The following is a 16502-nucleotide window of genomic DNA, read 5'->3' on the forward strand; positions in this document are numbered from 1 at the left end:
AAAATCCAGATGCTCCATGGTCCAACTCCAACTTCCACGTTCTTCCGCTACATAAATCCCGATCAGCGTGAAAAGTAACGCTCGTGCACGCGCATTTTGTAACGCCCCAAATCCTCCCAGAATTACGCCTCTTTGAATATGCAAATCAATATAAATCGCCCTTAAGCTCAGCCTTCTGTGAAAAGACAATGGGAAAAGCATGGGGGGAAACATAAGAATTTCAGCGAATACCAAGTGGAGGCAAAGGAAAAGCATACTATTTGTTCAAATAAACCGTGGTATAATCAACTAAAGGAAGTTGATCGAGTGACATAGAGTATTGGAGAAACTTGAAAGCTCACGTTCACAAAATCGCACAGTGCCGGAAATAAAAAAGAAGTCACATATCAAAGTCGCTGTGAAAAGCCGAGTTGTAGCCCACTGTCTGAGTGTCATATGAAAGGTTATTAGGGTACAGAGAAAAAAAAAGGCACACGATGGGGAAAAAGCACGAAATGTCAACTTCAATCTCGACATTTCCACTTTAATCACGTAGTTTATTTTGTCATTAAAGTAGAACATCATAAACTTCATCTTAAAATCGTTTAATTAACCAATTTCTCAAATCACATCGTAATTAAAGTAGCACGTTAAATGCTTTGTTTTGTATGTGATCTTCTATGTGCTCTATGTGTGTGTGAATCACTACTTGTTTCTTAAACCAGCTCTCTTCCTCCAACTGGACACAGCATCCATTACATTCGTGATATTACAGCTCTCTGAATAACTAAAATACTATGCCTCCCCCGGTTCACAAGAGGGCAGCCGCCCTGGTTTTTATGAGGGGCCACAGGAGCTGAGCATGGAAGCTCAACCCTGTAGGGGCCCCGGGGGCACCTGGAGAAGTGAGGAGCCCTGGATGTCAGCACTTCTGCCACACCCGGAAGTGCTGCCGGAGGGAATACCGGGGACACCCAGAGTGCTTCTGGGTGCTCATGCAGCACTTTCGCTACACCAGAAAGTGCTGCAGAAAGATCGTCAGAGGGCCCTGGAGCACATACGGGTGGATATAAATGAGGTCACCTTTCTCCAGTCAATAGCTGGAGTCGAGAGGAAGAGGACAAAGCTCGGGAAAGAGGAAAAGAGGTGGTGAAGAAAAGAAGGTCCATTGGAAGGCCTGGAGTTAAGGTTGTTTGGTGCAGGGGCACTGTGTGCTGTGCAGGACTTTATTGAGGACAAAACTGTAAATAAATACGCGCGTGTTGGAACTTTCGGTGTCTGCCTGTCTGTGTCCAGGCTAAATCTCCACAATATATACACACAAACCCCCCCCGCCCAACTCCACCGGGGCATGCTACATGCCAGCCACTTCACATCTCTGCCGCTCGCATTGAAAAGTGGAGGGCTGAACGCACGCTAAGGAGATGTGGTCAGATCAGCTGCTGGCTTGCTGCTGCCGAGCTGCATGTTCTGCTTGTCATGCTGCACGTCGATCATTTAAAAGCCTGTACAGCAGCTGTCCTTTTGTCTTTATGCCTTGTCTCGCGGGACGTCAAAATGTCTTTCCAAGAAGATCACATCTCGACCCAAGATTTTTTATTATAATAGAGACATATAAGCGCAGTATGCATTTGACCTCAATACTCAGTAAAATAAATATTGCCAGCATTTTTTCATATAACAAAACATGCAAGGCAAAACAGTAATGATATTCAATAATCTAAAAAGAAAGGTCAGAAGCATCACAGACTCTCTTCTGTTTTATCTAACCAATAGTGAAAGTTCTCTAAAGTTTGATGTACTTTACAAAAATTAACAAAATGTTTCCTTTAGCCATAAAAAATGGATTACCAGTATCTAAAATGTTGTGACTCTTGCTGGACAACTGACTGGAGAACACGTGTATACATGCAATTTCTAGTTTCCATTTTGAATACAATGCCTCTACTGTGCTTTTCTAACAAACACTAACTAATGAGTTTTACAAAGCCATTAACAACTGTTATGTTAGCACAGCAAAGGGAAAGTGTTTCACAGGGAGTGACATTTAGAGAGAGTGAGAACAATTCCACCAGATGCAGAGCAACTCCATAAGTAAAGGTAAGCAGGAACTTATGCTGGGTGGGGAAACCTGTCTGTGACTAGAGGACCAAAACGACAGACAGGGGATTGGACAGTGTTGTGGGAGGCTCCAACCTAACAGTAGAAAGCAGCAGTGGGGTCCTACTACTATTAAAAAATCTGAAAGAAGACAAGTTCTCAGTCATCTTCTGCCCAAGCGTTCAAACCAAGAATCATTGGTGGCTCGAGTTGAGGATGTACAAAGAGGATGGATGTTATTTACTTCAAAGCACATAAAGGACTAAGTGTTATTTATAAAATGCACAAGAAAATTATTACAGGCTTCAAAACTTGGTTTTGGATTCATGGTGGCCAATGATGACATCTAGCTGTTTTGTGTAATTTAATGACGTCAGAGTATTTTACCAAAGGAGAACTCCAGAAGAGTACTTGCACATGTAAATTAAAGTTATTAGGAACCCAGGTATCTATCTGCCTCAGCTGGTTACTCACCCTATCCTGGTTTTGTACGCGAGTGTAAATACACTGACATGTACAAATGCACCAGACAGAAATGCTAAAGTCTATCTCACTCAGACCCAATTTTATTTTCTCAAATGTTGGATCTTCCTGGGTTCTTACTTCTGTTATTTTCATAAGGCCTTTTATGTTCAATTATCTCTGTCTCCAAGATGCAGTACTCTGGAGATGAAGACACCCCAAGAGGAAGTCCTTTTATGTTATATTACACCTATGTGATAATGGAGTACAGGGAGGAATGTGTCACCAAGTTCTAAGGCAGAAGCGAAAACAAAGGTCCAGCAATAAAGGTTTTGCTAACTCACCTTAGTTGGGGAGCCCAGGATGGTTGGCAATGGATTCCTCTGCATTAGTTCTGATAATTTTGGGGAGGAACGCAGCTGTCGACTTTGCTGTAGGGAGGGGAATGGAGGGAACTGGCTGTTCTGACGAAGTACCACCGGTTCTGAGTATTGCTTCTTTATTTTTTGTCTGTTAGACTTACAGCCTTCCAACAGGTCCGGAGCACTGTGGAGCCTTGAGCCCATACCATGATGAGAAAGGTTGCCAGCAACAGTTAGGCCTGAAAATGGTTCAACAAAGAAAGCTTTGACTTAACAAGCAGTGTCTCTCCATGTGTTACACTCTGGTTCTTGATAGTGTTAGGTTAGGCACCATTACCAATAAAACATGCACTGGGAATAATAACTTAACTTAAAAAGAAGTCATGTGGATGGTCTTTAAACTTTATGCAGCAAACTTAACATTTACATTAAAGACCTGTATAAAATAGTGGATTCCCTGTTACTAAATTACAAATCATGCACACATCCCCTCACTTAAATTTGTTACTGTCCTATATAAAGTATTCCAAATCATAGGATTAAAGTCAAAATTTCTCATTTCCAAGTTCTGCATTGGGCGTTGCATCTTTGACAAATGTCAGTTCAATCCTTTTCCTTTTGATTAACTTTTCTTCTTTATGCCTGGTGAAAACGGACTAAATGATAACAGAACGGCACTTTGGTGCAAACTCATAAATGACCTTACCCTGTATGGACCCCACACTTCATCATTAGATGCCTAACTACGCTACACAATTTACTTAAGACATATTGGCTTATTTCATATAGGCACAGTATTTTTCAAAAGGCAACTACATTTTATTTGAATGAAAGGAAACACTAACAAGCATTAACAGGAGAGACTGAATACACACACTGGTTAAATGGCCTTTATCTGGGATATCTGGTTTGCCTAGACGGCTGCCATATTCAGTTCTTCAACTTTCTGCACTACTGGTCCCTCTTAAGGACAAGTCCGTTCTTAACAAGTGACCTGTCACTTTCAGCTTCCCTCTTGGCTTTCTGCCTTGTATTATGATCACCGCGCACCCCATTCTCTGCTTTTGGAGGACATGTCCAAATCACTCAATCTTCTTACTCCTCACAAAATGTCCTTTCTTTTAAACTTCGTACTTGCTAAGTTCGTTCTCAAATCCTCAAGTCTCCTTCATGTTCAGCTATCATTGGCCACATCTTTTTAATTTTGTGAACGCCTGTTTCATAAAATAGGCTTTCTCCCAGAAATCCTCCCATCTCTATCTCAGTCTTAATAGCTTTGCCAAGTGAGTACCTAAGTTCTCATTTAACATGCCAGTGAAATGTATTAAATAATCTGTTGTTGACAGCAGACATCAAAGTATATCCTTACTGTATCAGCTATGGTAATTCTGTTCATAATATACTGTATTATGCTAAAATCACTCTAAAAGTCAAATGGAAGACATATTGTTTGCAACTATATACTAATATGCATTTGATACAAACTTTTAGCATTTACTGACTCAAATGTAATATAAAAATTCACGCCTAATTTTAGACATGCCTAGAAACACTCAGAGACTCAAGCAGAAGAACACTGACATGCTCTCCAGATCTCCCAGTTTCAATATTTGCATTACTCCATTAGGCTTTTTCATACCAGTGCTCTGAGGCCTGCTTTGAGCATCTCCTCCTGCATTGAAGATCTGGCCAGGCAGCTCTGGAATGGTACCAACTTCAGAGTCAGAGGAAAAAAAAATGAAAAGAGGGAAAGAGAAAATACATTAAATAAATAAAAAAATAAATAAATAAATAAATAAATGCTAGCAATTAATTTTAATTGTCAGTGACTAGAAACTGCTCAGGTGTGACTGTAAAAAACAGCGTTAAAAGTAAACTCATTAATCAAGGCTGATAACATCCTATCTCTCAACATAACACATTTTCTAAAAAAAGGCGCATCACTGAGCTAAAGCAGAAAAATATTCATCAAACAAAAGCATTCAGTATGAATTTAATCCCCGCAGCATATTAAAATGATGCATCCCCTCTACAATACAATATCATATATATTAACATAAATAAATGTGTATAATACCTCTTGCGCAGAATGTGTAGCTGAACCACGAATATGAAAATAATGAGGCACGTATGTTTGACACTAAATGGTGCTCAACAGCTGGATGTAAAGCTGTAATGTAGTACAAGGATAAGTAGAGCTACTAGAAATCCAACAAGAGATTGCTTTTCTCTGATTTATGCATTGCCGACACTTGTGCTCGAAGGCTTCTTGCCAGCCACAGCAGCGAGTTGCCTTGCAGTAAAACTAAACTTGAGCGGAGTGTCAACACTGTAAACAGCAGCAGCCCTAGAACTTCACAGATCTAGCCAACGTGAAATACTGCCAATATTTAAAACCCTGCTAGACAAACACTCTACCTCCAGGCATGTGTAGCAGCAAGATAGAATGATCTGCGAGACAATGAGGGACACACTAGGCCCGAAGTAATTTTGAAAATCCTTTTAGATTTTGGCATCTGTCTAACGCAGTGCAAGTCCTCCTTTAAATTCTTAAATTGGAAATGGCAGGGTAACTCAACGTTCATACACAATACTCCACGTGCGCTGCACAAGAGAAGCGAATGACACCACGTTTGGTAAATGCAGGGCCAAACCAATATTGACATACCAACAAACTGGGCTTTTATCCTGGGCAGTACTGAAAGGCACCATTAATATAAACATCTAACATGAAACAAACATACCTCTGGCCTGACGTTATGATCATTTAAGCGCTGTGTTTTGTGATAGAAATACATTGGAGTATATATTAAAGGAGGACATCTTGTCCTCAACAATATTCATAAACAATTAACCAAAAGGACCAGGCAGAAGGAAGCTTGTTCATGCGTCTTTAATTTCTCTTCACAAAGAAGGAGCCACCTGTCACAGCAGTCTGAATGTTTCCAAAGCAGAGGTGCCACAGAATGGTCACCAAGCAAAGGGACAGTCCCATATTTATTAACAATTGAATTTGCATATCAGTACTGAATTAATGCTTACACAACAAGACATTTACTCGGATTGGTTTGTTAGCTTACACACCTAAATAAAAGTCTCATTGCTAAGTCATAACTTCAGTTCTTATCCTTTTATGGAAACCATGTATGTGACAACTATCAAGTTACCGCTTATTACTCATCATCATCTGGAACATTCCCTCTCCTTGTTGCTTACACAACCCGGCTTACTTAACCCTTCATGCTACTTTCTCAAAGTCAGGACATGAACAAATGTAAATGTAGGACAACTGAAAGCCAGATCTGCCGAGATGGTCCAATGGCTTGACAGTCACAATGACAAAGTGAACCATAGGGCACATCATGCAAGTACCACCACACCCAGTGACCCCCAGGTTCAAACTAAAAAACAGTTTCTGTCACAAGTATCTCCAAATTAACAGACATCAAAATTGGGTGAAAAAATAAACATTTGAAATCTTCCACTTAACAATAACAGTTTTATTAGTGGCCACCTAGAGGGTAAGAAAAGCACATCTGCCCCCGCACTCTGCTCTTTGAGAAGAACAAAAATAAATAATGCAGTTTTTTCACCGAGTCACTTACTTTTGAGCTATATGGCCCTACAAGGCTGCTCTGAATTGCAGGCATTCTGTATCCTAGTTTGACAATAATACGGTGGATGAGCAAGCAAAGCAGCCACGTGTACAAATGAAAACTTCAAGCGTGGAAAGCCATATCTTAAAACCTCTGTTTGTCTCAAGAGTTGTGGCGCCCAATTCTTTTCACTTCACCACCCCTTTTCCAGAGTATTTACAAAACTGTTTCCATACCTTGTGGAGAAGGCTGGTATGGTTTTGATCCTCCGGTGGACATCCTGCGGGAACTAAACGCTACCGCATGCTCTGCTGAGTAGGGTGGGGAAGCCCCGGCCCGTCCCAAATTCAAGGGGCTGCCACTACTAGATCGACGAACTGGCGGGGCAGATCTGGACAGGGGAAGCAAGACAACAGTGAACGTTGATCCAACTGACACACCATACTTTAGTATCTATTTTTGGTTCAGCCTATGTTTATTACACATCATGTAACGTTTGTTTAGGCCACACACTACATAAAATGAGGCACATCTTTTAAAAAGAAACAAATGAATACAACAAAGTTACAACATAATAACAGTTATGAAACACTGCTGAACACATGATTAAAAAAAACTTCCCTTTTCTTCATCTGCCTCCCAAGTACCCAAAACACACTTCTAGACCAACTAGCACTCAGAGGAGTGTCACTTAACTCTCTAAAGCTGTTTAGCACCATTAAGGTCAGTTTCACGTAAAAGCACGTCCCTTATAAACAGGAAGGACACATTTTGAAAACAAGACCCAAATACGGCAGAAAACAGAAGCCATCTTTCATGATTTAACAGCTCCAAACTAAACAACATACCACAAAGGATTCCTGCAAAAAAATGACCAAGGATAGATCTTAGTGGTTTGCAGAATTTGTCGAACATTTTTTTTAAAGAGAACTCTGCTTTAAAGTTCTCATGGGGGATAATGTCAGTCGTCACAGGAAGCAATTAAATGCCTTACCTCGGGCTTCAATACCACTGCCAGTATTATTCAGTCTATATATCAATAACCTGACAGCCTCCATGAGCTATGGTTACATTTTAGCTCAGATAAAAGCCAACAGAGAACCTGAATTCAATATTATAACAGACTAGGCATACTGGTCAAATACAGAAGGGGGGTACCAACTTCAACTTGCATGACCACTGCAACAATTGGTGTTAAACAAAATGGCTGAAAAAACTATGTGAACAATTTGTTACACTGTATTAATCATCCATCCATCCATCCATCCATTAACCAACCCGCTATATCCTAATACAGGGTCACGGGGGTCTGCTGGAGCCAATCCAAGCCAACGCAGGGCGCAAGGCAGGAAACAAACCCCCTGGCAGGGCGCCAGCCCACCGGAGGGCACACACACACATGGGACAATTTAGAAGCACCAATGCACCTAACCTGCATGTCATTGGACTGAGGGAGGAAACCCACGCAGACTTGAGGAGAACCTGGGTCTCCTAACTGCAAAGCAGCAGCGCTACCCACTGCGCCACCGTGTCGCCCCCATATTAATCAACGAAGGGAAATTGTCTTTTTGCATGACCTTTGGCGGTCAAAGAGCTGCGTCAGACATTTTTGATGTATCCATCTGCAATTACTCGAACCTTGTTTCCTCCACTTTACTTACACCATACTTCGGCAGACACACTAAAACTGGGCCTCAAACCAAAAAAAAAACAACAAATCTTTTATTTAAAGAGTTGCAACTATTTTACAGAAAAGAAGCACTGTCCATCAATTTACCTGTTTTCAGTGGACATGCGGTAAAGTCTACAGTCCGGAAGATATAAAAGTTTGTCAAGGCAAAAGTCAAACCAAAAAAATTGGAATTGGGAAATTTGGATTTGCCATTTGATACATACCAAGTACATAAGTGAAGTTTATTATGTAAAAACTGAAAGGACAAATGCAGTACCAGAACTCCATAAGACTAATTCGTAACCCAAGCAAAATAAATGCAATTTTTCTTATTCTTAATCCCTAATAATAATCAATCATAATTCGTAATACTAATCAAATAGGTATATCAAAGCGTTCACATCCGCACATTTTAATTAGGCTAACTATGCTGAAACATATGTAGGCATAATATTATTCTCAACAAACGATCAAATAATGTTTTTTAAGTTATTGTTTATTTATTGTTGAAGAAAATGGCACTGTAAGCTCGTAGGTTTTCTTGTGACAGAGAATATCGCAGTGGTGACAACACAGATCCATATTTTGAGAACGAACATTCCACATCAACAGAAGAGATCGGCAACGCAATGTAAACTTTAGCAAGAGCTGCTAAGCGAGGCAGTCTGTCCTCTAAGGCACGCCAAAAAGCAGTGATATTAGCTGGAATTACTTCACAAGATGCTATGTCCAGATAAGCTTGCCATTCAACTGCAGCAGCCATCATTGTTGGCACTGATGGTGCATGATCAGCAAAATTCTTCAATAAGAGTGGTAGCTGTCGTGGATCAAATATTCTCACTGATCTGAATACAGTAGGTCTATTGCCAGCTGTTTGTTTCCCAAAAAATATTTTTCAAGTTTAGCAGCTGCTGGTTGCAATTGGAAATCCGGACGATTTCAGGCAAGACAGTAAGTCAGACACATTGTTGTAGACATCGACAGCCATGAATGAGCCTCAAAAGAAGTCAGAGTGTTCATAATTGGCTGGCATGGCAGTGAAGTTTATCTGTACTTTGCAGCAACGCCGACAGCTTCTTTAACTGGACTGTAGCTCCACTGTGTTCGATTTCAGTAGCAATGAACGAGATATTAATGAGATGATGCAATAGGCTAAAGAAAGAACTTAAAGAAGTAATCAGAACTAATCATACTAATATCAATATGCCTCAAATGGTGAGATTTCATTCAGATTAGGTTTTTTCCGCGGCAGTTAGGTTAATTCCGCGCGTGGCATTTTAGCGCTGCAAAACACTAAATTCTGCGGGCCCTAGTGATAATGACTTAGTAACGTTGCCGTGCATTGAGAAACTGTAAAAATGTTAGCTGCTTTGCTACCAGAAAGAAAGCCAGGTGCTCACTTTGGACATGAAGGGAAGGTTCAGTTGCTTTTCTGACGTGTTTGTAAAGAGCTCAGCTCCGCTGCAAAAATGGACATTAATGAGTAGTCTTACAGCTGAATATGGATAGATAATTGAAGCTTAGCTCTTGGACACTTTCTGAGGAGCTCTGTCTCCAGCAAGAAATCTTTCTCTTCAGGTTTTGATTAAAGATACTGGCCAATCTGGGAAATGTCATCTGGGACTGAATGAAGACTGCATGAACCCACCCAGGTTGTGCAATTCTTTGTATGGCCTGTATTTGCTAAACAAACACATGATTTTGAAGTCTCTTAATTGTTACTAGCGAGCGGATTGCTACGAATGATAATTCCTTGTGTAGATGCAGTGTCTTAAGGGCTCAAAAGAACACTTAGTTCTCAAATGGTGGTAAACTGTGTTGAAGTAAAAAAGTAAAAAATATAACACAGCCCCAGTCGGCTAAAAGCCTACCACAGAGGTCCCCAAGGATTAATATGCAGGGCACAATAAGGCCTGCAATGCAGGTTAGAGGTTATAAGTAACAGGTACATAGCTGTTTAAACATTTCTTCCTACCCTCTTTAAGAAATGGGCCAAGATTTACTGGATGCCTTTTGTGTTAGGTGATCTGGAATAACAATAAAACACCACTCAGCCATAGAAAGAACATGAAAACTACACACACAGGGTAGACTATATCGGGAAAACAGGCTACAAAACCAAAATGGAAGGACCTAAAGTGACAAAACAACTTCTTGAGGTATTTTTTTTTTTTTTTTATAAATATAAATTGGTGGGTTGTCTATGATGGGGCCAATATGCCATCCAAGAAGTCCACTTCTTCTTACCTTGGGGAGCTGTTTTGACTTGGGGAATGCAAGTTTTGCTCGATGCGCTGGAAGTTTTGAATTTGGGTCGGCACTGGAATTGGCACGGACTGTCCATAGTTGGTAGCTGAAAACTCGATTGGTCTGCTGCATAAACAAACAAACAAACAAAAAAAACAGTATAATCAGGGTGTGTGTGACAAGTAAACAAACATGCTCATCTACTGAGCTAAAGAAAGGCTTGCTTACTGAAATTGCAGGATGCCTCCAGGATAAGCAGAAATTCAAATGTAAAGTAAACTAGCATCAAAATTCAGCTCTTCATCAGCATCATTAGCGTGAATTTTCTTTAGTGACACCAAGTGTGATGCACATGTGACCATACCAGCAGCCAAATTCATTTTCTCAGCTCTTCTTGCAAGACAAATTATTCGTCACGTAACAGCAGGCTGATATTCTGTTACAAATGTTGCTCAAATCTTGCCCACATAACTTGTAATGCATTTTTCTCGTTCCATTATGACACAGAGTAGAACTCATTTCAATTTTATTTTTACGAGCATTTCTAAAGCTCTCACATGGGCAAAAGAAACTCCCCTTCCATAGAAGCCGCTCTGACAACTGGTGATAAAACCCATCAATGCGTATCCTATAAACGCACAGGAGGCAGGCCTTAAAAAAACATTGCTGTGCCGTGGCAGCCATTTGGGATCTCTCCCTGGGCTTTAAAATCAGGTCAGTGATGTTATTATATAGTGTTCTGGGGTCTTAATAATAATAAAAATAATAATACATAGTGCCTATCATCACACTCAGGGACATTACGCATAGATAAGCTAATTCAGAAACATACAAGAATAAAGCAAAAAACAAAGTTTTCCATACGCAACACAATACAATCAACACATAAAAACCTGTTTCAACAAATAAAACTTTAAGCTAGTTTAAGAAGTGTAAAATGTAAAGGGACAGGGAAGTTCCGTTCACCTGGAAGCTGCAAAACTAAAGGCCACAAATTGAGACATCAAGTCAAGTCAAGTTGGAGAGCATGCACTAGTACAGCACATTGCCGCACCCACCACATGATGAAACAGCTTGGGATCCCGGTTGGCAACCCCCCAGGCAGACACGCGGTCGGTCCAGTCCCACCCTCCAGAAATGACCTTCTGTCTGCCGTAGCCAGGTGTTACGTGGGCGACCCCTTGGCCTGGTCCAGCTATTCAGGTCCCCAACAATGACGATCCTACAAGCTGGATCACCCTCTGGGAATCGCGCCACATGGCTGTAGTGCCGTAACTGACGCTCCCTTACAATGCAGGTAATGTGCCTCATTCGGGACTCCATGAGTAACCGCTCATTTGACACAAAGTCAAACCAACAGTACCCAAGGATTTTCTGGTGAGACACAGTACCAAAGGAGTCCAGTCTTTGTCTCAAGTCACTTAGCCCTTCATCCTTTAGCAGAGATATCTGGAGCGCCACACACCCCTTTCCAGTGAACTCATGACCCCCCATGCTCTCCCAATCCATCTACTGACTTCATAAGAAGAGTCACCAGAGACATGAATATCACTGCCAAGGTAAGTAAACCTCTCGACAAAGTCAACGCTCCCTCCGCAGACAGACACACGGCTGAAATTGAGACGTACCGTTTAATAATATAAGATGTGTGAAATCCAGATGGGACCACTGCCAAGAAGGGCTTAATATGGGAGCAAAAGAAGCGAATAACATGTGCAATATCTAACAGAGACCAGTCAAGGGATATGTTCCCAAGGTTCTGACAGTTTAGTACTTTGCCTGAAGCACCAAGAAGAAGCTCATTATAATAACCAAGCCAAGAAGGGACAAAAGCATTAATAAGTGTGCCACCAGCGTAACTGTAAAGAGAAGGCCTAAGTCACGATATGTTCCTCAGCTGAATGAAGGGATATTTGCTTGAACTCTTCACACACAAGTCTCAAATGACATGTTGAAGAAGGACAACCGGGTAACTGGCTTCTGTACTCTCCCGACGAGCAAAACGTCTCTCTTCTCCCCATTAAATTTTAAAAAGGTTGTGACACAGCCAAGATTTAATATGACCCATAAAATCGATTGGTGAGTCTGTTGGAAAGTCAGAGGTATGGCTTAGCGTGAACATAAATATGAGTGTCACTGGCATTAAAGTGGAATCACCATCCCTACTGTCTAAAAATCTGACAAAACGTTAGGGGAAAAACCAGAAAATAAGAGTGAGCCTGAGCTGTGGACCTGCTACACCACAGACCTGCAACCGATTTCTGTTCAATCTCGGAAGAGTGTCCATCTTGTGCCTCCCACTTCCCACAACTCTGCAATAAAAGCATTTGATTTCTAAAAAACACTCATTTACAGTTCTGCCTGAAATGCCCATAAATCATTTCTTTGTTAAATCCTCATGCCACACTGAAAACATTGCTGACATACTTCAAGACATAATCACTTAACATATAGTTTCTTGTTCTTCAACTTTATAAATATTAAAATACAAACTGGATGCAAGGATTTACACCAGCTCAAGAAAAAAAAGAAGAATTTGGGCTGTAAATAATCTTTTAAACATATCAGCAGCCCACCTCTAATTATGGAGAAAAAGGTTAAAACTTCTAGTCTAAAACATTTTTGATGCAATCTAAAATAAGCAAATGAGTCAGAACTGAAGAAACAGTGATGGACGAGGCCTTCTCATTAATTTAAACCAGCAACACGGGAACACAAAGCATATTACACAGTAAGTGGGGTTATTTTTTTTAGTTCTTCTTTTGCAATAAACTGGGGTGGGGTTGGAGGATGATGTCCCCATTTTAAATATATAAAATGCCACTATGTTTTATTTAAATTTTTTTGGGTTTCACAGGCGCTGCAGACAAGATAGCATGTCTCAGCTCTTGTCGCCAAAGGGCATTTTGTCTGCTGTCTATCAGATTGCAAACACTCTACACTTTATATTTAAGGCAAAACTCATCACCTTGCCAAGTACTTGGAAATGCTCATGCAGATATAATGTTTAAATAGCATAAGTGTCTATAGACGTGAAGACCTGCAGATTGGACTGGCATAAGTAAATATTATATAAAGTTGCCCAACAAACCTGGATTGGGGATTCACTACACTGCACACAAGCTACTGAGCTAAGCATAACCCTTACCCTGAAGGACTCTGGGAGCTGCTGTGGGATGGAGATGGGGACAGTGCCTTGACGTGACTCCCCAGTGCACCAGAGGTCAGCAGAGAGCTCCTAATTTGCATAGGCAAAACTTGAACGCAACAGCTCATTTGAATTGGCTTGATGTTATGAGCAACCTAAGTCACCCAACTTAACCTTCTGAATTGTCCAAATGTGAATCAATGAAAATTCTTAATTGTTTCTGCATCCCAAGAGCTTTCAACAGTTCAAAATCAAGCAGAGACTAGAAAAGACTACAGATCAAAAGGCCGACTCACCCACTGTAAAGGAGACTATCCTGAACTGGCTTCGCTCCTGCTGCTTCACTCGCAAAATCATCTGCAAGGAAAAGAGAACATTTTTTTTTCCCCACAATGACATTTTCTAATCTAGAAACATTTCTGTGTGGAAGCTTTGATGAAGAGCTGCATAGAGTCAGCTCACTGTGAAGTCTTTAATAATGGTTTTCCCAAAAGGGAGACTAGGCCCGAGGCATTCAGCTCTATGTAGGCTCATGTTAGTAGATGCTGTTGCCAAGGTGCGTCTAAGACAAAATCTGTTTATTCTACAAATTAGGATATTGCTGGAATAAAGATTGTAATAGTTAACCAACTGGTTTACCTAAACAACTCTATTTTCAATATCCAAAAACAAAAATATTTTACCTTCAAACAGTTCCAAAGCTAAATTGAAAACAAAAAGGTGTTGCCTTAATAAAAGCTTTCCATCTATTTTCTAAACTCAGTTTACCCAACTATAGGGTCACAGAGGGCTCAAACATATCACAGAGTCAAGGCAGGAACTTTATGATGGATCCAAACTCACTAAAGAGGTCTTACACTCCTTCATCCTGAGAACAATGTAGGTTTTCCTATCTGAGGGTGGGGTACTGTCACTGACAGAAGAATTCAAACTGAAAGTTAATGCACCTGCAAGACAGAACTGCTAAAAACCATGGATATTATAAATACCCACAATATGCACACTAAATTGAAATGAGAAATAAGCAGTAAAGTTCGGATAGCAGCACTAAACACTTTCCAACAAAATACTTGATTTTGAAAACTATTGGCAGCCTTACTGGGTAATTGGGCTGGCACCATAACAAAATCATCCGTATCGCAGGAAGAGTTCTTGCTGTTACTGCTGCCACCCGAGTCCTTTGATCCATGAAGGAAGCTTGTTGAATCCTGGGTAGGGGAAACCAGGGTTTTGACTCTCAGCTGTTGCATCTCTGCCACTGACTGCTACATGAAGGAAGATAAACATTTTGATTAAAGGAGAAGGAAAAAACTTCAAAAAGTATGTATTTAAGGACAGCTATCCATTAATAATGTAACAGTAAAGCACACAAGAACAAAATAACTCATTGTATTCAACCGTCGGAGCTTAACGCAGACCTGGTGATAGAGAGCGAAGCGAATGTGCAAAGCAAAATACTCCATAGACAACGTTTTGCATATTATTGCTGAATCAGACTCTGGTTTATTGTACACCCATTTTGCCACAAGTAATCTGGAGATCGAAAACAAAAGTGATGCACCAGCATCAACTGATCACAGTGCTGAATGCGTTCGTGTAGCGGCCAGCAGCTGCGTGAAGACACTACTATAGTCGACATCCGACAAAAATAGTTAAGCAGAGAAGTCTGTTTCAGGTGCACATAATCAAGTAAGAGATGCCATCATGAACCAGTAACTAACAACATGTAGTCCATAATATTGCTAAGGGCCCATAACAATCTAATTAGAATGAACAAATAAACAAACAAAAGTTTAGGCACCATTCTTTTAATCCTAAACAAGGCAGGACATTCAAGAGATACAAAGACCATAACAGAAACTTACAGGAGGAGAGGCCAAGTGGGATGTCGAGGAACTGCTACAGGAACTGCCAGAACCAGAGCTTGGGTAGGAGGGCATTGGCACGGGAGCAGCTGCAAAAATTCAACTTGTTAAGAATGACTGCATGGCCTCTACTTACTTACTAGGGGTACTCAGCGACTGCTACTCTTCCAAAGTAATCAAATTTTCACCACAAGATTAAAAAAAGGTTTGATTAAGAAATCCTTGAGGTTTCAATTACAAGCCAACCACTTCTATACAGCAGTAATGGAAATAAATGTTTAAAGGTTAAATGGAAAAATGTTTCTGGGCACTCTCTCAAGCTACTTTTAAAAAGAGGAAAAAACATGAAGCTTGTCATGGGTGATTTACTTACATTTCTTCATGGATGAGTTAACTTCTAGGAAAGGATGCTGAAAAAACTCATCTAGAAAGAAATAAGCAACAGAGTGAAAGGAATGTATACATGGACATGACATCTATGTCAAGGTGGATAAAAGCTTCCAGAAAAAAAAATGCAAACAAATTACAAAACTGTGTCAATTAATATATAAATTACAAAATAATTCATTTTGCTGCTGTAATGATTAAGAATGCAAAACTTGCAGCCAGACTACATTTAAACACTTTGGAAAAGACTTTAAAAATAGCTCGGCTATCGAAACAAAATGAACAGGTGAGCATCTTTCTATTACTCCAAGACATTTCCTTCACATTTAAATTAACTAAAATCCACTGGAGCTAATTCCAAGCATTTTGCCCTTTAAATTTCTCCTCTTGATGATCCACATTTTTCTTCAACAATAGCACAACCTTAACCTTAATTTTTCATAAACACTTACTGATAAACAGAATGCTACAAAACTGCATCGGTTAACCCGTGGATATGCTGCTGTCTACAAACCAAATAAAATCATTTGCAATGTTCATGCATTTCATTAGGTTTCCCACTAGAGAAATCAAACCCCCTTTCTCCTAGTTAAAATTAATTTATTCAGCACTGGGAGATGAAATGCAGCATGAAAACGGCACTTTAGCAAACCAGCGGCATACTGTGACAACAAATACTGCAGG

At 40.3% G+C, this 16502-nt stretch overlaps 1 protein-coding gene across 1 annotated transcript in view; it reads right to left on the reverse strand.

The window, feature by feature from the left end:
• Positions 1-16502, reverse strand: part of LOC120540891 (serine/threonine-protein kinase ULK1-like) — a 99374-nt gene that overhangs the window by 20108 nt on the left and 62764 nt on the right. Inside the window, exons 11-18 of the mRNA XM_039772041.1 lie at positions 15805-15855; positions 15432-15520; positions 14666-14831; positions 13863-13923; positions 10419-10544; positions 6736-6890; positions 4543-4617; positions 2886-3142 (exon numbers count right to left, since the gene is read on the reverse strand). Of these exons, the coding sequence (XP_039627975.1) occupies positions 2886-3142; positions 4543-4617; positions 6736-6890; positions 10419-10544; positions 13863-13923; positions 14666-14831; positions 15432-15520; positions 15805-15855 (980 nt within the window). The remainder of the gene's footprint in view (positions 1-2885; positions 3143-4542; positions 4618-6735; positions 6891-10418; positions 10545-13862; positions 13924-14665; positions 14832-15431; positions 15521-15804; positions 15856-16502) is intronic.

Source organism: Polypterus senegalus, chromosome 12 (genome assembly GCF_016835505.1).
Source record: "Polypterus senegalus isolate Bchr_013 chromosome 12, ASM1683550v1, whole genome shotgun sequence".
NCBI classification, from domain to species: domain Eukaryota; kingdom Metazoa; phylum Chordata; class Cladistia; order Polypteriformes; family Polypteridae; genus Polypterus; species Polypterus senegalus.